This window comes from Zerene cesonia, unplaced genomic scaffold (assembly GCF_012273895.1).
Source record: "Zerene cesonia ecotype Mississippi unplaced genomic scaffold, Zerene_cesonia_1.1 Zces_u004, whole genome shotgun sequence".
NCBI classification, from domain to species: Eukaryota; Metazoa; Arthropoda; class Insecta; order Lepidoptera; family Pieridae; genus Zerene; species Zerene cesonia.
In genome coordinates this window covers 425,977-447,539 of record NW_024045134.1, presented here as the reverse complement: position 1 = coordinate 447,539, position 21,563 = coordinate 425,977, and the positions used below count along the sequence as shown (strand labels likewise).

Genomic DNA, 21,563 nt, shown 5'->3' with positions numbered 1-21,563 from the left:
TACAGAACAAACCGGTCGCCCAAATTCGTTTGCCCTATACCAGTGAATCTCCATTAAAATAGGTTCAGCCATTCCAGATACTAGCCTTGATATATAGAGTAACATTTCGGGTCGGGTCTGCAATCACATACGATATTTTAATTTTTATGCAAATGCTTAGTTCAATTCAAATTATCTTCATTGCTTTTGACACCTTCATACGAAGAATTAAAATTATAAGAAAGTATTCACCTTTGTCGTGTTGCCATAACATTGAGATATAATATGTGTGAAAATAAAACACAAAAGCACAATATACGAAACAATTTATTCTTATATTATATACAGTTTTCAATTCAAATTATATCAAACAAGCAGATGTCATTAATGGAAGATACAGTCTTTTCTAACCAATGAAATAAATCATTCAAACTATTGAACAAGGGACTGTAATCTCAGACGCAGGGTATGTGGAGTTGCTGTACTATTGACAAATACTACCTATATTTAAATCAAAGTAAACTTAGACTTCAACTTTATTACAAACGTATATTAGACAACATAATAGTCTAACATAATATCTTCCATTAAGTACCCAGAACAAAACAGAAAACTGCCGACCCTAGTAGTATTTAATCCTATAATCCTAAGCGTACACGTCCTCTCTGTCGGCGGCGATGGCGGGCGCCGTGGCGTCCTCCATAGCCGCGAAGTTCATGAAGTGTGCCGGCCGGTGCACCTCGTGGTAGAACTCGCGCGGGTTGCCCAGTTGCACGCCGTACTTCATGTTCGGGTCGTGGCGCACACCTTTGGATGGTTTGTAAATTAATAAAATATTCTGTGTGTGTGTATATTGATTTGTTGTTGATTGTTAAAAATTAAAATTAAACAAGTTAATTATTACACGAAATAATTTTCGAAAAATGTATAAGATACTCTTTTGTCATGGTGATCACATACTCCTTTTTTTTATTTATAAAACATCACTAAACAAGTAATCAAGTCTCCATATTACGTTGATATAAATAATGTTTAAATGCAATAAACATACCCATAAAGTTATAATTCCAACTGCCTTGCGACGGCACCATGAAGTACCCAAGGAATCTATCAGACAGCAACATTTGAACCTTTTCGTAGTGGCTGGGCAAGTATCCCTTGGGGTTATTGCCCCTGTCAGTATTCTTCACACCCCACTCGTACCCACTGGGGGTGAGTTTGTACGCTGTGAGCGAGCAGGAGCCGGGCGTGAAGGAGCAAGTGATGATGATCGTCTTTTCTCCGTCCCAGGATGGATTGTCGGCCATGATTTTTGCGTGCGCAGTTATGTCCTGCGTAGGAAAATAAAATCTTAGTTAATAGGTCAGGGCGAATCATTTACAAGTACAATTCCACGACAACGAGTAAAAATAAAAGCTATGTAAAGGCGCCAGTGATGCGATGTCCGAACAAAATCATTGGTCTCACCGTCCCGAAAGAGTGAACGATTACTGAGGCGGCATCATGGGTGACCGAGACTACTCGAGATAATATTTTTTTTTCTATTCTTCAAATATTTCTTATTAATAAAGCATATCAATGCTATTAAACCTAAAAATAAAAATAAGATCAATCTGTCCGACGATTGAATTAGGATCACGTGAACGCAAGCACACACGCACAGGTTTGGTTGCGTGCGCGCATATAATATGCACCCGTGTATCTGTGCTGGCTGCGTACCTGCGGCGAGAGCTGCGGCAGCTCGTTGGGCTGCGTGTGCATCCAGCCGAGCGGCTGCAGGTGTGCGAGCGCCGGGTGCTTGGGCAGGTGGCGCGGCAGGTGCACGCTCTGGTGCGTGCCCCACTGCGGCGGCAGCACGGCGCAGTGCACCTCGCGCACCTGCGGGTTGTCCGCCGGCGACGTGCCGTACAGGTAGCACGCGATCTGCAATAGACGACATGTTGTGAATTACTGAGGAATAATGTAAATTTAACTTTGGATGTAGCAATAAGTTTGGTTGGTTGGTCTATGATACAACATTTCATTTGCAATTTTTTTTTTTGTTGTATTCTGGAAATAAAATAATAAGAATATTTATTTGATGTATATTTCCATTTAGTATATTATTACTTAGTTCCATATATTATTACTTGAAATCATTAATGTTTAAATTATTATCATCATGATGATGATAATGAGCAGTGGTGGCTCAGTGGTGAGAACCTCGGACTTCAAAATCGATAAGTCGGGGTTCGAGACCGGGCGGGCGTGCAGGAAATAAATTGATTTTTCAATTTATCTGCGCATGTGGATAACATCACCACTGCTTAAACGGTGAAGGAAAACATCGTGAGGAAACCGGCATGTCCAAGAATCAAAAGTTCGACGACATGTGACATCTGCCAACCCGCACTTGGCCAGCGTGGTGGATTATGGCCTGAACCCTCATAGGAGGCCTGTGTCCCAGCAGTGGGAACATATATAGGCTGATGATGATGATGATAATGATTGTGGTATGATAAGTTTTGAAACACTTATTCAAGATTAAAATTTATGAAAGACAATATTACCTGTGCTCTCAAATCGGAGATTGTAACGAACTTCTTGAGCAGATTCTTTGGTAATATGTAGGTGTACCCGCTCTCCTTGATGTCGTCCGAGCTGACGTAGATGTGATTTGTACGCAGATGCAGATTCGTAGCGGATATAGCACGCACTCGCCATTCCGTTTTAGAACTGTAATGAAAATGTTTTAATTATAGTTTTAAATACATATATGTTTCTTATTTTATATTAAAATATACAGTGTACCAAACATTTGTAAATCAAATTACTTTATTGTTTAAAAATTATAAGCATGAATAATATACAATCCCACCAATATTATAAATGCATAAGTTATCGTGTCTCTACTTCTAATAAGTTCTATAATAAATAATTAAAGTTTCTGTATCAACAGAATCCTCCATTTTAATATAGTACGTACTACATATGTAGGGTACATTTAATTCACATATACTGCAAACCAACCTGAAAGTCTGCGACTCGTAATTGCTGGTGGTGGAGGTGATGATCTCGTCGCCGTGCTTGTTGACCGTGCGCGTGGTGGTCGCGGTCAACTGACTCTGCTCCTTGCTCTGCTTCTCGATTTCGGCAATCTGCTGACGTTGCGCCGACGGCGCGGATATCTCCATGCCGAGGATGATGTCGCGTATCTCGGACTGCGTGAGCGAAGCCACGTTGACGCTGGAGTGATTCAAATGGTTAAAATTCATTATATGTTTCGTAAAGATAGAGACTATAAAAGGGATTATGCTCACTTCATGCTTTCCCACTTTGACAAAGATCATACACAAAAAGAATCACGCCCATCTGTGAAAACTCACGAAGCTATCGTGTAACAAGACCAAAAAAGTATATAAACAGTCAATTAAATAAAAGACCCTCGTTTTCGGGAACGCCGTTTACAAAATAACTGTACTCACTTGTTCTTCTTCCCATAGTCGGCCAGTATCAAGTCCTTGAGCTGCACCTCGACCTTGATCCAGTCGTCGTCGCTGAGCGTCGGCCAGATGTGGTGCGGCTCGGTAAGCGTCGTCTTGTCCGGCTTCAGCAGCACCTTGGTGCGCTCCGTATTCACGTGCAGCGCGCGCAGTATGAGGATCAGACGACTGAACGCCTGGTGGGATGGATTAAATGTTATACACACAGGAGATTATTGTTGCTATTTTAATATAAAATTGTAATTTAGTGCTAAATAAATTTATATCTATAAATATAAAAGACGTGAGATTAATCCGTAGGTATAGGTTAGCCCCGAAACCAGCGCAACTCTACCTACTTAGAAACGTTTTAAATAAATTATTATTAAGAAAGCCTAGTGAAATGATTAAAAAAATATCAAAATATTTTATAGGCATAACATTAATACAAAGGTCTTTAAAAAAATTATTTGGTGTACATATACTGTTTTGAAAATCTCATATACAACCAAATAATTTGCTAATTTGTTTCAAGAATAACACTTACTGTATATGATGAAATAGTCTTCAACCAATCATCGTACAAGTTGAATAGCACCATCTGAGGCTCCGTGGCCTTCAGGATGAGGTCACCAAACTTCTCCACTTTCAGACAGGCTTGGAATGGCAGTTGTAACTCGGAACCCTTGATCACGATGTTCGGGAAGTCGAGTAAATGCACCTGGGATGAAATAATTACGATTAAAATAGACGAAATTACAATGTATACATTCGAATTAACAACTAATTAAATAAATCATTATAATGTTGCAGGTAGGAAGTCACGTTATACCTATTGGTACGTAATAAAAAATGCAGAATATAAATTTGATTATTGTTACCATCATTTTAGTTCCAGACTAATACAAATGACAATCATAACTCAATAAAACATTATTACACATTATGTTTATGATAGATGCCAAATTTAAAAATTGTAGTAATGTTATTATGGAAGAAAATTCTTATAAACCTACCTCAAGTGGATCCAACATTCCCTTTCTAGTGACGATAATCTGCTTTGGCTGTTCTTCAACTGGCAGCGATCGAATCAACGCCGCCACTTCTTCAGCCGTTTTCCATTTTGCGAGCTAACATATAAAATAAATTTTATGAGAAGCTATTTAACGACGTATCGAATATTTTATATATAGTAGTTTCTCCGTATATTACCTGTCCTAGACGTTTCTGGCCGGCCCACACGCTCGTGTGAATGATCTTCAAAAACAGTTGTCCCGTACGCGGGTTGAATATAAAGATGGCGCCGTTTATCGGTTTCGTTGTAAGATTACCCTCGAATGTTTTGTGGATCGTCACACGGTATACGTTTGTGTCGTCTACGAACCTGTATGAAGAGCAGAAAAAATATTTCATACTATTGCGTATTATATTCATTTATAACTTTTGCAGTTCCAATTCTTTTAATTAATATAGTTCAACAGTTAATGAGTTATAACATAATATAAAAAAACATATTTTTTACTTTTTAGAACTATTAAATTAATCTATTTATAATTATTACTATTTTAAATAGATCATACGGTTTATTAAAGTTATTAAAGTTAAAAATTATATTTAATATATCTTACCAAATAATCTGATTAGAGAACAGCTCTCCATAATTCTGACTGGACAGGTAGGGCTCAGTCGGTTCAGACGAGTACAACTGGAGGGCTTTGCGTATTCTCTCTCGCAACACGTACAGCGCGGGGTTGGCCTTCATTATTTTGGCCATCGCCTGCTGGATTAGCGGCTTGCATCCCGGGAACCAATTGCCGTATGCACTGTTGATTAGATTAAGATTGGCGGAATTAGAGGGATACACATAAATAGTCTGGAGTTAAACCTTTATAGATAAAATAACCCAAAAAAAATCTAATCTTAAATGATTATGAAGGATGTATTGTAGCTTTTATATTCAAGAAAAGAACAAAGAATGAGTATAATATGGTAATTATTAAGTCATGAAGTGATGCAAATAGCACGATCTAAAATTCCATCTAGTAATTCTCTTCACTATGCTTCTTGCCAACTTTTAAATTAGAGATTTCATAGTTAATATATGTAAAATACACGGATTTATTTATTAATGATTTATTCAGGCTATTCATACTAAATCTATAAAGTACATACATAGCTATTATTTTACCTGTGCAAGTTATACGCCAAATCAATAGCAATGAGCAGCCCGGTGGGCGAGGGATATATTGACATGTTGTCAGTTGTGTAGTCGAGGAACTTGGCCCTCGCGTATCGCTCGATGTCGTGCGAGTCGTAGTCGCCCCAGCGCAGCTGAATGTCGAGCCAGTACTTCTGCGTCGTTGTGTTGTCCATTGTGTCTCTGGAAAACGAAATAATAGTCGTCAAAAGATCATGAAACTTTTTTTTATTACAAGAAACATTAACTTTATTTATTCAGCTATAAATGAGAAGAAAGTCGGTTTTTTTACTCAGTATTTATACGGCTTTGATAACTTTTTAATGTGTTGGATAGTTTTAAATTAGACACTATTATGCCCTATATTTCGCTTATAATTTATAGAAAATGTTTGGTAAATACAGAAGTGACCTTTAATTACAACCAGAATCGCATCGCAGGCTATAAATATATTATTTCTCATATTTAAAATAAGCAAATAATAACAACTATTTTCACATTTTCAATTTGACAAAATGACACTTCTATTTTAAATGAAAATCAATAGACCCACTACTCATATCAACGTTTAAGAATAATTGACTCACTTCGTATCAGCCAGGAGCGAAGGCCGAGACACATTCCACTTGTATGCAGAGAACAGGAGAATGTCGGCGCAGGAGGAGTTCATTTTGTAAGATTTACGCGGGTGAATAGTTTCCTTTTGCACAGTTTCGATCTCGAGTGCATCTAGCTCTTGATCAAATACCTATATGGAATGATAAATAACTTGTTTAATTTGATTGTATCAAGGTATCTTATAATATAATAATAGCTCCGTTTTTCATTGAAAAATTACAATTCTCTATAATGCAATGTGATTAAAAATATAATTCTTTTAAATTTGAAATAGAATAGATATTAAGGCAATTCAAAATCTCATAAGAAGCTTGATATATTTTAAATGGACACTTACCTGACACAAGTCCATAACAATAGACTCATGGACCTTCTGCCACAAGTGAGCTCTGAATATTTGGATGAGAGAGATTTTCAATGTAGGAATCTTGCCATGCATGAAAATACCCGTCAAATCTAATTGTACCTAGAAAAGCAAACATCAGTTTCAAAATGGGTTTATCTTTTATCTATAGATATTAAAAGTTGCATTTTTCACATTTCAAGTATTGTACATTTTCTATTACTTACTATGATAATCATTAAAATACATCAATGCTATTTACCTGGAAACCAACATACACGTTGGCTCTGTTGATAGTGGGCGACCACCAGAGTGTGAATCGCCGGTTCGGAATTTGGTTCAAACCGGATCGCTGGGCGTTTGTCAGTTTCTTGTATTTCATCGATTCTTCGAAACCTGACGCCTTCTCCCTGTATATATTAAAGTTTTAGTATTATTAGTAGATCTATTTATATCAATACTTACTTGGTAAATAACATTATAGACTATTGCTGTTTCATAATATTTTTCGTTGATATTTTGCTAGATCATCAGTAATTCTATTTAATAATAAGTGCAAACATTATTTTCTATCTTACAATTCATATTCCTTTTCATTCTTCCAAATGATTTTTGTCCCCAAGAAAATAATCCTTTTTGGGCCTCGATTGCTTTTCGCTGGTAAATACACAGCAATAAAAATTTAACCAGAAGAATTTATTCAGAGGAATTAACGTCGGATTCACAAGCACTAAAACTCCAACCTGAATCAACTTTTGGTTAGGACATTTCTTTGTCCCTGTTAGTGTAACTTGTTATTATTAATGATAGAAGATTATGCTCGCTCAGTACACAAAACTCACCAGAACAAACCCTCCCACGTGGGGAAGTATGTTCCCTTGAAGAGTGTATGCTCCAGGATGCCCTCGACACCACCGAGCGCTTGTATCATGTCCGTCCTGTAGTTGTTCAGGTTCCACAGCTTGCCGTCGTGGCGCTGGTGCGTCCACCAGAAGGGATTTTGTTTTAGGACCTGGGAAATTAGACAATTGTAAAGAAAGTCATGGATGTAGGTTTAAATCACAACTTGAGGGTTGAAAATTTACGTAATGTTTTAATTACCTGATACTGTTTGAACTCAGTTCGAATCCGCCATCCCTTATCGTACGCGAGCGTGTGCCTGTCCTTCTGGAACAGCGTGTTTATTCTTGGAATGCCTCTATCCCATGAGTCTTCCAAGTCTTCGAGTGTTAAACGCCTAGAAAACACAACTTATTTCGATATACATACCCTTTAGATTAATAATAATATAAATGTTTAATTATAATCAGATAGCGTAGTCTCAGACAGACGTGCCTACAAACATTGCGATCGACAATTTTGTAGCACACGCCCATCCCCAGAGCACAGGGATTCTCTGGTTTCAGGACCCCTACGCAATTCATCACGTGGTAGTAAGTGTAATATACTAGTTCAACTACAATATACGGGTGATCCATAAATTACGTCAGACGAACCGTACTTATTACAGACTGTCACATTTTAAGAAGCACACATTTTGGGTATGGTACGGTTGGGTGTGAGCTGATTCGCACACACTAACACTTCATTAGACTTACGAAGCTTCCCCAACTAAAACTCAAACATTACCTGTTCTGCGCGTTGGCCTCCTGCCGTTTGAGCGCATATTCCGCCCAGACCCTCTGCGAGTCCACAAACTCGGCCTCCCAGGGCTGGATGTAGCGGTACAGGTTGGGTATCAGCTGATCCTCGTCGTGGGACATGCCTGAGCGGAAGTGCGTGATGCCGACGTCCGTTTGTTTCGACCAGCGCAGGTCCGACTTGAGAGTAGAGAAAGGGAAATTATTATTTATTTGTAGTTTATACGAAATTATGTCAAAAGATAAGTACCTTCAGTCGTATTATAACAAAAAATATATTCTTTACGGCTAGTAACAGTACCCGGGAATTTTTAATGTTTAGTCCTTTCTATATTTAAGTCATCCAATTATGTGATATAAAAATATGACGATCTTTATTAAAACGTTCTACATCTAATTACCTGTGGAATGAGCACATGCCCCATAGACAACATTCCCAAGCCACCCAACTCTTTGGGCGTATAGAACACTACCGGTGGGAAACGGGAAGGCATTTTTGAGTTGAGACCAATCTTGATACGGGTCTGAATCTTATTCTCACACTTAACAAGCAGATCTAATAGCTCTTGGGTATTGACGACTGCTTCACGGAAGTAAGTCATCAGTCCTGCAATAATAAATATTTAAATATGAATATCTATCAAAGTTAGAACAAGAGCTAATAAACACTTATTAAAATTGGCTTTTTTCTTGTTTAATTAAAGTAAACAAAATCGTTTTGCATAAATTATTGATTTTATTCAAAACGATTATGTTTAGTTAATTATTACATAATTTAATCATCCCAAAATCATACCATATTATTTTTGTTTATGTCATAGAACACTAACCAATAAGCGCCGTGTTCCACTTATTGACGATCTTCGTGAACGTGGTGGACCCGGACGCCATGAGTATCTGACGCACGCGGTTGTGGAACCTCGCTAGCGACTCATCGTCGACGCGCAAGTAGCATTGGGCCGTTCTCTCCTTGGTCACCTCGTTTTGTAAGTTCCACACACCATCCCGGTGAGACAGTTCCTCATTTTGACTGCGACACTGTAAATAATGTTATTTAAAAAAAAAAAGCACAAATTATTGTTTAAATTAGACGCTATTAGGTCTATACTATTTCTGCTATTAAACTAAGAAATTAAAATATGTATGTGGTGTATAGAAAAAAGTATAACATAATTTTTGTATAGGAAAAAAAAATATTTATCATTAACTGAGTACATACCTTTGGTAGAATTCTGCACTCAAATCCAGCCATATTAAAGAGCAAATTGGGATTGTCCTTGGAATAGACAGAAACAAAGCTATTCTCCCACTGTATTGTGGTTACGGAGCGCGGCAGACGGTTCTTTATATCCCAGAATACTGCTCGACCCCTGGATTTTCAAAAATATTATAATTATGAATGCAAATATATGAAAAAAATACAGAAAATACTAGTGTATTAACATCATATTAGGGGACAGGAATATAAGTACATACTAAAATTTATATTTTTAATCAAATTCACGCTCGTCGACCTAAAATATCCATACAAATAAATGATTAAAAATCTTTTTTATATTTAAAACTAGTCTTAAATTTCTCAATATTTGAAATTATTCTAACGTTACAATAATAACGTATATCAACAGATTTTTCACTGAGTACTTACTGAGATTTAGTACAAACAGGAAACAATATTTCTCACATAATACTCACAAGTTAACGTCGTGTTTCATGAGTCTCATCCTCGCATCACGGGGCCAGCACTTCTTGTTGTTGTAACCGACAATGTTCTCATTGTTGGGGTCGGGGTGCTCGGTGAGGTACCGCTGTATTAGATCGCGCGCCTCTTCGGCCGTGAATCTGTATTGTAATTATTTTATTCTATAAAATATTATAGTACATATAGTAAAATTCGATAAAAGGCGGGCAAAGAAAAAAACAGTATCTCAATTTTAGATTGTGATAAGATATTTATAAATCAATGAATTTCAAACCTATTTTACTACATACTTAGTATTTATAATTTGCAAACAACCAAAACAGAGATATGCATATACTGACTGTGTAGTTCAGAATTAATAGCCTATTTTCACAACTATATTATGTTCATTATTGGAGAAATTATTAGCTTTGACGGTATCTGCAGAATGAGTACTATATATTTTCAAGTTAAAACTAGTTTTCCCTTATAACGCGTTGTCCCTAGGTAGAACTATGTAAATCTATGTATCCTATGTATAAGTTATAACGTAAAAGGTGTTGGATTACCATATTAAATAAAAAAAAAAATGCGAACTACCACATAATCACTATATGCATAATGAACACAGCAATGATGCCCAAGCAAAACCCACCTAAAGAATATATGAATCCGGTCGACGTATCTACAGTACAGGCGTATCGGATGCGCAGTTTCCACGTTGCGATCTTGGTACGCTAGGAAGTCGTTCGGCAGCTGCGGCGGGCCGGCCATCTCGCTGGCGCGCTGCAGACCCAGCACCAGCAAGTCCAGCACCAGGCCGTAGTACTGGACTATGAACGATGCGAATTGCAGGCCTCGAATGATGCCGTACGAGTTCGTGTGGTTCATGTCCTATTTGTAGATGTAAGTTAGTCATTTTTTAGGTATGCAGTATATTTCATCGAAATTTATTTATTTACTTCCCTATATAAAACGTAACATAAGCAATGTTGAATAGAAATTATGTGCCATATGGACACACAAACGGTCGATATCATCAGCATTAATTAATTTATTGTAAAACAAGCTGCACCCGGCAAACGCTGTTCTGCCTTACTCTTATCATTTAGGGGTATGAAAAACAGATGTTGGCCGATTCTCATAGATACCGGATAAGCACAAAAAATTTCAACAAAATCGGTCAAACCGTTTCGGAGGAGTATGGCAACGAAAACTGTGACACGAGAATTTTATATATTAGACTAGCTGCACCCGGCAAACGCTGTTCTGCCTTACTCTTATCATTAAGGGGTATGAAAAATAGATGTTGGCCGATTCTCATAGATACCGGATAAGCACAAAAAATTTCATCAAAATCGGTCAAGTCGTTTCGGAGGAGTATGGCAACGAAAACTGTGACACGAGAATTTTATATATTAGAAGATATAGCACAGTGCATATTGTAGCATTGTGTTTTAGCAAATTTCTAAAAAATATTAACATCAACCTAGTTAAAATCGAAGAATAGTAAATGAAGTCGATTTGGAATGATCAGAAAGCGTATTGTCAGACGAGTGTCCCCTAGGCTCGATGCGATCAGCACGGCCGCGGGCAACACCCGCCCCCAGAGCACAGGGCCTCTCTGGTTTCAGGACCCCTACGCGGTTCATCACTTCATTCATATTGCTGATTATTATATTTATCTTCATTCATAAAACAAAGAGATCGCATTTGTTTCATTTTATTGATTTTATAAAACTATTTCGATTTATTCAACAAACTTTCTACATTGTTGCATATCAGTTTCATTCATTAATTTGAGCAATTAATAAAACAATAACAACTAATTAACTATCATTGAGTGAAGCCATTTTTTTTAGCCGAGAATCACTCCATATAACAATCTTGCAACGGAGATAATATGATACAAGAAAACTCAATCATATATATTTTAGTTATAATAATAACAATAAAGTGTATACCTTGTAATTAATAACGACGTTATTCTTAGCGGTCATATAGTCAGCAATATTGTGGTCGACTATCAAACGCAGCAGCCTGTTTAGAAGCGTGAGATCTATCTTCTCATACAACTTTTCAAAGCGCGACTCCAGTAGCACGTTGCATTCACCTTCACCGACCTCCCACACATCTTGCAAGTTGTTTATACCTGTATAAAGATTGGAATTAGCATTGTTTTGCTACTAATTTGTATTAGAAAGAAATACGAAATAAGTTTATTTTGACACATACACGAAGATAAATATAACAATAAAGGTCACTTATTAGGTACTTAAAATATATATGTGCCTTAATTAGGCCCACCACTCAGCATAATAACACTGATTTTCAGTGGATGCCTTACGTATTATTGACAGTGGATGTATTCATATTAGTACTGTTTTTTCGAAAACTATTACTAGTGATTAAGTATCAATAGTATTAAAGTTGTAGGTTGCTTAAATACTCATAAGGTCGCCTTCTTATTCATATTGAATAAAATTGTTCCAGTAGAAAAATTATTGGATTTGTTCACTGTTAAAACTATAATAACTCCATAGCACATTACATACACAGTTGAAACACGATTTATTTAAAATTTGGTACACATATAAAACTTTAATGTCGTCACACCTCTCATATCACAAAATAGTAAAAAGCTGAAAAACACAAAAGACAACATGTATATTCCCAGAAAGCCAAGTAGATGGATGTAATCAACCAAGGTGAGGTTTGTAACAAGGGGATGATATATACACACGAATCTCCATGCCACAACGCACACAATGGGCAATCACATTGGTATGTTCTTTCTTGATATTATATTCTTGATAGTTGCCATGGTGAACACAAAGGGGTCAAAATATTACAATCAAATATATTTTCATTCGGAGGGTTGATCAAGTAAATCACATAAATTTTTATTTCACTTCATTACATGCAGTATTTCCAAAGTTATAACAAGGAGAGAGTTTGAGAAGATCTTTTTTGAATATCCGAGATAACGCTTTTGCTGTAATGTCAGAATCGCCTTCCAGTGTGGTGTGTTTATATAGTTAATACTAATAAAGTATCTCATATAATTAAACTAATTCTCCAACTTCACAAAAAAGAGGTTATCAATACAACTACATTTTTTGTGTTTGTTATCTCATAACTATTTATTGCCTGAACCAATTCTTTTTTTATTCCACATTTTTTTTAATTTCATTTGGGACCATTCCAATTTCATCTAGTTCAGACATTTTGAAGTATGTTTAGGTATTTGTTAAATACAATTATTTCGTTTCGATACGTTTACGATTTTGTTAAAAAATATTATTTGTTTCTTTCCTAACCCCGCGACAATTTTTCGATTCGTAAAAATCGAAATTTTTTTTAAAAAGAATTTCGGAGTTTACGAAACCTACGAGAGAACCTCTTATGCTAAAAAAAACCTTCATTCATCTTTTATGTTAGGCTCGAACCGTTTAACAACCGGTAAAGAAAAACGCGTATGTTGTATTTTTTAAGCTTATGGGTTATAATATGAAAAAGATATTATATTCCCTTATCAAAACGAATATAAAAAAAAACATAGTTTATATAAACGAAAATTAGAGCCTCGCTGCCTCAGCGCCCTGTTTCCTACACTTTTTGTTTGGTAAAATGAGGCAAAGGTAATTAAAAAAACAAGGATACACTTATTATTACACAACATTCAGCTTCAGTTTTAGGGGCTCTTCCTCAGTTTGGGTCAAAAGACACATAAAAAGAATTATTCTATCAGATATTTTTATTGTTGAATTAAAGCAGATTTTTTTTGGTAATATTTATAACGGAAATCTATGTAACTAAGATTTTTATTGTACAGTGGCGTTGAGTACACCACTTAAAATGAAGGCGCTTGTAACGTAATCGGACATAGCGTGTGGGGGCCCGCGTTTTTAAAATCTTCGGCTCGAAGTACGCACTTTGATCGTACATATATCAGCCATTTTTTAAGATATAAAAAATCAAAACATAGATTTTCTCGTAATTTTTTTGTAGAATTATTTCGTATGCAACGAAAAAAATAGTTTGTTAGACCATGCACGCCACATTACCTTGACACCACTTATACACGAGCAGCGGCGAGGGCTCAGTGTCCGCCGGTTTGACCCACGGCGGCAGCAGACGACGTTTGTCTGCTTCATACCAGAGATATTGGTCCAGGTACGCATCTGTTATCTTCTCGAGGGGTTCCACGTCGTATACTGGGACGAGATGCGAATAGAGGTCCATGAATTCTATGCCCACCTGTGAATTATTTATTAATTAGGAAATGCAGTGCATCATGATTGCTAGAAAATTTATGAATCTCCAGCTAAGTGTTAAACAAGAAATTAAATACATAGTTATAAGATCATAATCATGTATTTCATATAACGAGCTAAATATTTATAAAAAAATGTGTAAAGTGTGTCATAATATCTTTGCCTTACTTTATACTGAAAGAGTTAAAATATGTAACAAAAAATATTCATGACATGACATAAAATTAATGACAATATTAAATTCAGAATTTTTCTATGATAAAATTTTTTCTGTTCTTTGAAAATGTGTCCTAAAGCATTTCAATGCTATAAAACTAAAAATTAATATTAAATTGTTTATGTATTGAATAATTTGTAATCTACATAAACCTACCTCTCTGAACGTTCTTTGGGTGAGCAAATGACGTTTGATTCTCGAGAGCGCCTCGTGCGGGTTGTCATACGCCTGCTCGATCAGGCCCAGCTCCTCTCTCTGACTCTGGTTGAGCCGCGACTTAACGCTGTAGGCTTCTTTCAGCCTCTCGAGCGCCAATATGAGCAGTTTCGTGTCGTGCTTGTACGAGAGGGGAGGGAATGGGATGGGAGCGAAACGGCGTGACTCCAGCCAATGCACGGTTGTTGTGTAGATGGCAACGGCTTCCTCTGGCGAGATGTAAGGCCCATCCTGAATAGTAACAATAATAATGATTTATTATTATAATAATAATAGTTTATCTTTGTATAAATTTCACACTGAGAACTCAATTATTTTAATTAAAGAAAACACCACTTGCTGAAAGATTAGTGATATATGATAAAAAATAAATGAAACATTATTCATCATAACACAATAACTTCAGATATTAAGATAAATATGATAAGTATGTTCCTATTACCAAAATTTTCAATCTTACAAACAAACACTACAAACCTTTAGATAGTTATGCTGACGCTCCTGCTCCGCCTTCAGGTACAGTCTAGTGAGCCGCCCGAGATTCTTCTTGCACACAGTCTTGTCTACGGTTGCACCTCGCCGTATTCTCTCTCGATTGTAGTGCGCCGTGTTCGTCCACCAGTCTGCCTTCATTTTGACATAGCGGAGAATCATGTTCTCTATTGGCGTTGGCAGACCTGGCACCTGTGAGTTTCAAATTAAAATCAGAAAACAGTATATTATAAGTAGTTAAGTAGAGCAAGTACCAAATATTATCTTTTAGACGATAATATTGGGCAGCCAATAAAATCCCTAATAGGATGTATCTTGAGGCTGTAGAAGCAGCCATTACAATATTTATGATTTTGATAATCTTAGTAATAAATAGAATATGGCTAGTTACAATACAATTTGTTATTATTGGATTTTTCACGTCATACATCAACACGTATTTATCAACATAAATACTTGATTTTAAATAACAAACCTTCCAAGGTATATTCGCCTTCCAGCAGCGCCATGCTTCAGACAGATGCTGCAGGATAGTCCTGGCCTTGTTCTGCTTGATACCTTCCGGCATCATATCCACAATGTCGTGCATCACGGACGCGCGCAGTTCCAGGTCGAAGTGAGATTCGACGCGCTGCTTGGTCACCGTCTTTGCGACACCTTAGTAAAAAAAAAACGTATGTGAAATAAAAATTCATATCACGAAGGTTTACATATTACTTGTCCAGTTCATCGACTCATTTTTAATTCAATATAATTCATTTATTCCTATCTATCACACAACTTAATATGGAAGAAGAAATATTTGTTATCATTATAATAGTCCATCTAAAGTATTTTTTTTTTAATATTATGTTTACCCTTTGAATGTCGTCCTTCGAATTGCCTAGATAGCAAGTTTCCAAGCCACCTCTCTAGCAAGGGAGTAATACCCCTCATAAAGAAGAGCCACACCCGCCAACCTGGCGCCCAGAAACCGCAACCAGGGCCCTTGGACACTGGTCCCTAATAAAAATACAATTTTAAATTAAACAAGATGTCTATTTCGACATTGATGATAGATTAATTTTAGTGACAAGAACACTGCCAGACAGTCAAATTATGTGATAGTTAGTTGGTTAAAAAGTTTGTCATAAAAGAAAAATTTGAACCAAAATCAATAAATTTAATCAATAAATTCTTGATGGTTTTCAACTGACTTAAAAAAAGGACGAAGTTATTAATTCAACTGCATATTTATTATTTTTTTGTAATCACGTATTTTATTACTGTTTGGACTGATTATTATGATAGTTTATTTAAAAGCTTGTGCTTGCCATGTGCTCTCATTTAAATTTGATCTAGTTAAGACAATTTGAAAACGTTTAGTTTTTTGTTTACAAAATAATTAGGCAAGTACAGTTAGTGTGTGTATTACTCACAGTATTAAATCTGTAATAGATGAGATGTTTTAAATCCTTGCACATCCTGATCTGTCTCATGAGCTTGTATTTATACCGGTACATGCCAGTTAGTTGACCAACATGGGCAAATATGTATTGCAGTCCATCGGCCAATTGGAATGAGTCCACATTGTTAAGACGGTATTGCACATGAGAGTCCACTATCAGCTTCGTAAGGCGGAGTATTTCTCGACACAAGTGGAATGCTGAAAAATTTTATAGCCACATTTGAGCTTTTTTGAAAAGAACCTAGCTGTTTAAAGTAGAAAGTTAGGTTTTGCATATTCAATAAACAAACAAATTGTTGTACATTATGATAAAAAGTTGTGATTAACATAAATAATATAGTAATTGTCTATTTCTACAATAACTTACCATTTCCGAATCGCGACTTCTTTCTCTCTTTAGTTGTGAGTGTTTTGACAGGCTTCAAGTTAAAGTTATAATCAAGATGTAGGTAATTAAGGTTTTTTCTGTGAATGAGCAAGTTAAGCATATTGTAGCCCTGTCTGCACACTTGGAGACCAGCTTCCACCCAGTCAAGCGTTGTTGTTTGAAAGAATTTTGTTGATTTGAAGGAGCGGAATAAATATCTGTGGAAAAAAGGAAAATTGAACAATTGTGTTGTTAATTTAAAAAAAAATAAGATCTCTATCTGCAAAAGCTAATGCAAAGTTAAAATGAATAGAAACACTCACCTCTTCTTCTGCGGCTTTGGTGGACGATGTTTGAGTGCATTTAGTACGTAATATTTCAACAATTTCTGATACGAAACTCGTACTTTCACGGGTTGCCCTGGTGGACAGTGTTCTTTGTACCAGGTTTTTACGAGTGGTACATCGATGGCTCGACGACAACGTCCTATGGAGTACATGTAATATTAATGAGTAATTAAGAAGAAAAATCTAGACTTAGAATAAAGATGGATGAGTAAAAACTGAATAATTTGTACATCAGTATACAAATTAGTAGAGCTGATGTAATATCTCACCTGATCTCATATTGAATGGCCTTGGTGCCCATAACAAAGCTATGCCATTTGCTGTGTTATCTGTGTATAATGCAGTCTCTTGCAAGAAGGGAGTCACTTCTTCTGGTAAAACAAATTCTTCCTCATCAGGCACAGGATCAAGAGATTTCACAGTATGTCTGTGTGAAATTGGATTGATAAGAGGATCAAAGTAGAAGGCTGGCAAGTCTGGATCTTCTGTTTTAATGTAGACCACATTTGGTGTATGATACCTGCAAGAAGAAAACACATAAACTATGGAGGCTGATTAAATTAATTACACTGAAATAAACGAAATAACAAATTTAAATTTAATTAATGAAGAAAAGCAAAGATGTAATTTTAAATTACAAGCATAATTTTACCAAAATTGACACTATTAAAAAAAAGTTAAACACATAAAATGGACTCACCATGACAATTGTACAAAGTGTGGCAGATTATTATACAAATATGGAAATGCAATCCTATATTCAGTTCTGATTGGTTGACGAATGATAATCTTATTAATGTCATTAAATTCATTCCAATCCTCATCTCCAGCAGAATTGTCCTTTACTAGAGGCTCAAACTTTGGTCCTCCAGGAATAGCCATGTTCAGAGCTTTAGCAGTGAAGAAACTCTTGGAATCAAATAGATAGAAATAATTATCATCCACTAAGTCTGTGAGCAACTGATTTGCAAGTCTATACAATGTTGCCATCTGGGGTAGTGTCAAATTCCATTTTCTGTATGTAGATCCATTGACATGAACTGTTCCTAGTAGGGGTTTGTGGTCATAAAACCATGAAGCGACAGCGCCATCTTCATCTGGGTCTAATTCTATTTGAATAGGCTCAAGGGGTTCAACATCTAAAATATTGTCTGCATAGTCCAATGGAGGTTCCTCATCGTCAAATGGGGGAAATCTCATTCTTTTGAAATGTCTACGATCTCGCTTCTCACGCCGCATCATAATCCACATGGTGCCCCATTGCGCTATGTACACTGGTTCTATTACCCATGGAATTTCATTCACAAAAGTAATAGCTCCAGTAATGTGATATAGTACTTTTACATCTCTGATTTGCTCCCAGGGCATGGGCATATTTTCTAGTAGTTTCATCACAGCATGGGGCATGTATTTCAGTGCACCAAGATACACACGTTTGTCATGTCTGTATTTTCTGCTTGTCATGTCGCCATGGTCCCGAATAATTTTTCTAATATGTTCAGGTGGCATATCTTCCTTTTGTGCATCGACAAAACCAAACTTTCTCTTTTCGGCGAAACGTTTTGACTGCAGTTGGAGCCATTTTGTAGCTGTTAAAAAAATATAATGTTAACTTTCTAACCCATCAATGCCAATATTCAATAATTACAAATGTTATAAGAATTGGAAACTTAATTGGTATTAACAAAAAAAGTTTTTATAATCTTGACCATAGTATTTTCTTGTGTTTGGTTTCACGCGAGTATTATACATTTAGAAATTAAAAACTTTTCAACGGATTTTAAACGCGATTTATTCATTCAGTCCGGTCAGTCTCCCCGTGACCACGCTCGCTGTAAAGTGTTCGAAACGTCGGGTTAATAATATAATGAATAAATCGCGTTTAAAATCCGTTGAAAAGTTTTTAATTTCTAAATCTTGACCATTCTTCTAAAAACATCTTATATCAGCATTTTTTTTAATATACTATTTTCATTGAAGTAAAACTTATGAATGTTCATAATACTTGATTTGAGGATTAGGGCACATTTGTAGACGTAAGGTCGATTGCAGACCTTATGCCTCTATAAATAGATTGCTGACATAAAATTGGAAAGTATTGACAAGAGGAATAAAGGAAAGGTCTGGGAAGGGTAAGGAAAAGGATATGGCCTATATGTATGTGTATTCACAGCATGCATTGGGGATTCCCAATATTGTACAATATTCAAAATAGGTCTGGGAATCTCCCCATCACATAGATTTATGTGATGGGGAGATTCCCAGACCTACAATACTAATTACTTAATGTATGGAAGACAGTATTAGAGACATGCAATTATTTCATGACTATGTGCTATGGAGTGTGCTACTTTCCATGCACAATGGCACATGTTCCAAAGTGTGCTTGTCTCGCACATGTGAACAATTTTTTTAAGACATGCAATCAGTTGCAAGACTAAGCAGATGAGGTGATGAGGATTTCCAATTATGTAGACGACGAGACCAGTGTCTCATCTGCCTCTAGAGTACATCCTTCTTTTTCATCCTTTTCGCTTTACAAGAAGGGTTTACGAGTTCATGGGCAAGTGGATTGGGGTGACATATGAACAAATAATTTTATTTAAATCTTAACATGTTGAATTGAATAAATGTTTGCAACAACAGCATTTTCCACTGACACTAAAATGGAAAATTATATCCATTGCAATTAATTTACCCCACAGGAAATAGTTTCAACATCAATCTTGAATTGTGAAACCTTAGTGCCCCAAATGGGAATAAGTATAAAACATTATTTTTATTTCTGCATCAATTCAATTCTACATTCAATTATAACAATTCTTTAAATGATTGTAAAAGAAAATATAAAAAGAAAATCAATCATCATTATCAGCCCACACCAGGGATACTGGCCTCGTATGAGGGTTCAAGACCATAATCGATACAATGCCAGTTTCTTCACAATGTTTTGAGCAGTGGCTATGTGAATATGAATGTGTGGAGATAAATTGAAAAAATCAATAAATATCTTGGATACTTGCCTATTTATTATTTTTACTTTTTATTTACTCATTTTTAACCTAAAACTTCAGTTTAAGTCTGAGATCTTTACCACTGAGCCACCTCTGACACAATATTTTACAATATTTTGAAATTTGTAATATAATAATCTTCAGCAGTTTGTAATACTATGTAGTAAATATAATGTTCCAATAATTTTAGTTGAATAGTATCTTTTCTCTTTATTATAACAGTTTATATTATGTTCAGTAGAAAGTCTTGTGTGTCAATTATTGACTAAAGGTCTCTGTACAAGACATTGTATAACCATGGGAAGATGAGATATATATTTTTAGAGATCTGCATATAATTTTGAAAACCCTAGTTTGCAATCTTGATCTGTATTTGTTAGAATTTATTAATTAATAAAATAACTAATAATTGATACATAATATTTTTTTGTATATAATTATAGTTTGATATATAACCATGCATCAATAAGCATAGTATTTATATGTACCATAATAACGTAATAAACCAGAGAGTTAGAAGCATAAACAAATATTTTCTTGTTCAACAAAAACATAGTAAAATGTATAACCTTAAAACTACAACAAGATTTGTTGCTATGGAGAAATGGAGCTGTGGTACTTACTTTTTTCCTTTATTTTTTCTTCTGGTATATGATGAGGCTTCGGCGGCTGAGCTGGGGGCACTGGTGGTGCAGCAGCAGCGGCGGCTGCATGCGCCTGTAATGCCGCTTGCTGAGCCGCCGCCAACTGCTGCTGGGCCATCATAGTGGCCCAGGGGTTGGGACCCAGCAAATACGGCGGCAGCGACATGGCTGCTACCTTTCTATAAACAAAAACGCGTGGTAACTATATGCTCACCCCTCGTACAACGACCGGCAACCAACAAATAAAACACGTCCACTCACTTTGCCTTTTACACAATAGTTCTTAAAGTTTAATCACCAATCGTTGTAAATAACATTCGAAAGTATATTATATTTCACATGTTTTCACTTGTAAAATTACACGCAAAAGCTAAAATGCTAAACGAAGACAAACGTAGCCATTTGCATTTTACTTTTAAAAGGCAGTGTTACCAACTCATAAAAAAATGTATCCCTTACCTAAGTCAAAATCCCCTAAAATTGCCTCAATTATTTGGAAATTTGCTTAAAAAAAAATTTTAAATATAAAAAAAGTTGTGTTTATATTTCGCAATTATTTTTATTTATAAATTATCTAACATAAATTACGTCAATTTCTTCTAAAGAGCCCGCATTTTTGAAAA

The 21,563-nt window shown here is 35.9% G+C and overlaps 1 protein-coding gene across 1 annotated transcript; it reads right to left on the bottom strand.

Annotated features, from left to right (window-relative positions):
* Positions 1 to 288: 288 nt before the first annotated feature.
* LOC119838696 (pre-mRNA-processing-splicing factor 8) lies at positions 289 to 21,372 on the bottom strand. The gene is made up of 35 exons (XM_038364776.1): positions 21,202 to 21,372; positions 20,920 to 21,119; positions 17,983 to 18,871; positions 17,552 to 17,802; positions 17,259 to 17,421; positions 16,936 to 17,153; positions 16,540 to 16,766; positions 15,979 to 16,123; positions 15,597 to 15,778; positions 15,107 to 15,313; positions 14,570 to 14,860; positions 13,987 to 14,179; positions 11,884 to 12,071; positions 10,575 to 10,813; positions 9,934 to 10,080; positions 9,458 to 9,608; positions 9,069 to 9,276; positions 8,640 to 8,845; positions 8,228 to 8,418; positions 7,700 to 7,835; positions 7,441 to 7,610; positions 6,861 to 7,008; positions 6,593 to 6,721; positions 6,225 to 6,385; positions 5,629 to 5,820; positions 5,069 to 5,263; positions 4,653 to 4,824; positions 4,457 to 4,570; positions 3,988 to 4,161; positions 3,444 to 3,637; positions 2,989 to 3,204; positions 2,529 to 2,694; positions 1,699 to 1,902; positions 1,031 to 1,310; positions 289 to 786 (listed from the first exon to the last, which is right to left on the bottom strand). Exons 2-35 carry the CDS (start codon positions 21,104 to 21,106, stop codon positions 626 to 628), a joined length of 7,095 nt encoding a protein of 2,364 aa, XP_038220704.1. The 5' UTR covers positions 21,107 to 21,119; positions 21,202 to 21,372; the 3' UTR covers positions 289 to 625.
* Positions 21,373 to 21,563: the final 191 nt, after the last annotated feature.

What these genes read in the sequence shown, in the direction of transcription:
- LOC119838696 (XM_038364776.1), bottom strand. Translation starts at nt 21,106, where the DNA reads ATGTCGCTGCCGCCGTATTTGCTGGGTCCCAACCCCTGGGCCACTATG. An exon ending in CCAAAGCCGCAGAAGAAGAG is followed by an intron (nt 17,154 to 17,258) that starts GTGAGTGTTTCT and finishes TTTTTTCCACAG; the next exon opens with ATATTTATTCCGCTCCTTCA. An exon ending in GACTATGGGAAGAAGAACAA is followed by an intron (nt 3,205 to 3,443) that starts GTGAGTACAGTT and finishes GAATCACTCCAG; the next exon opens with CGTCAACGTGGCTTCGCTCA.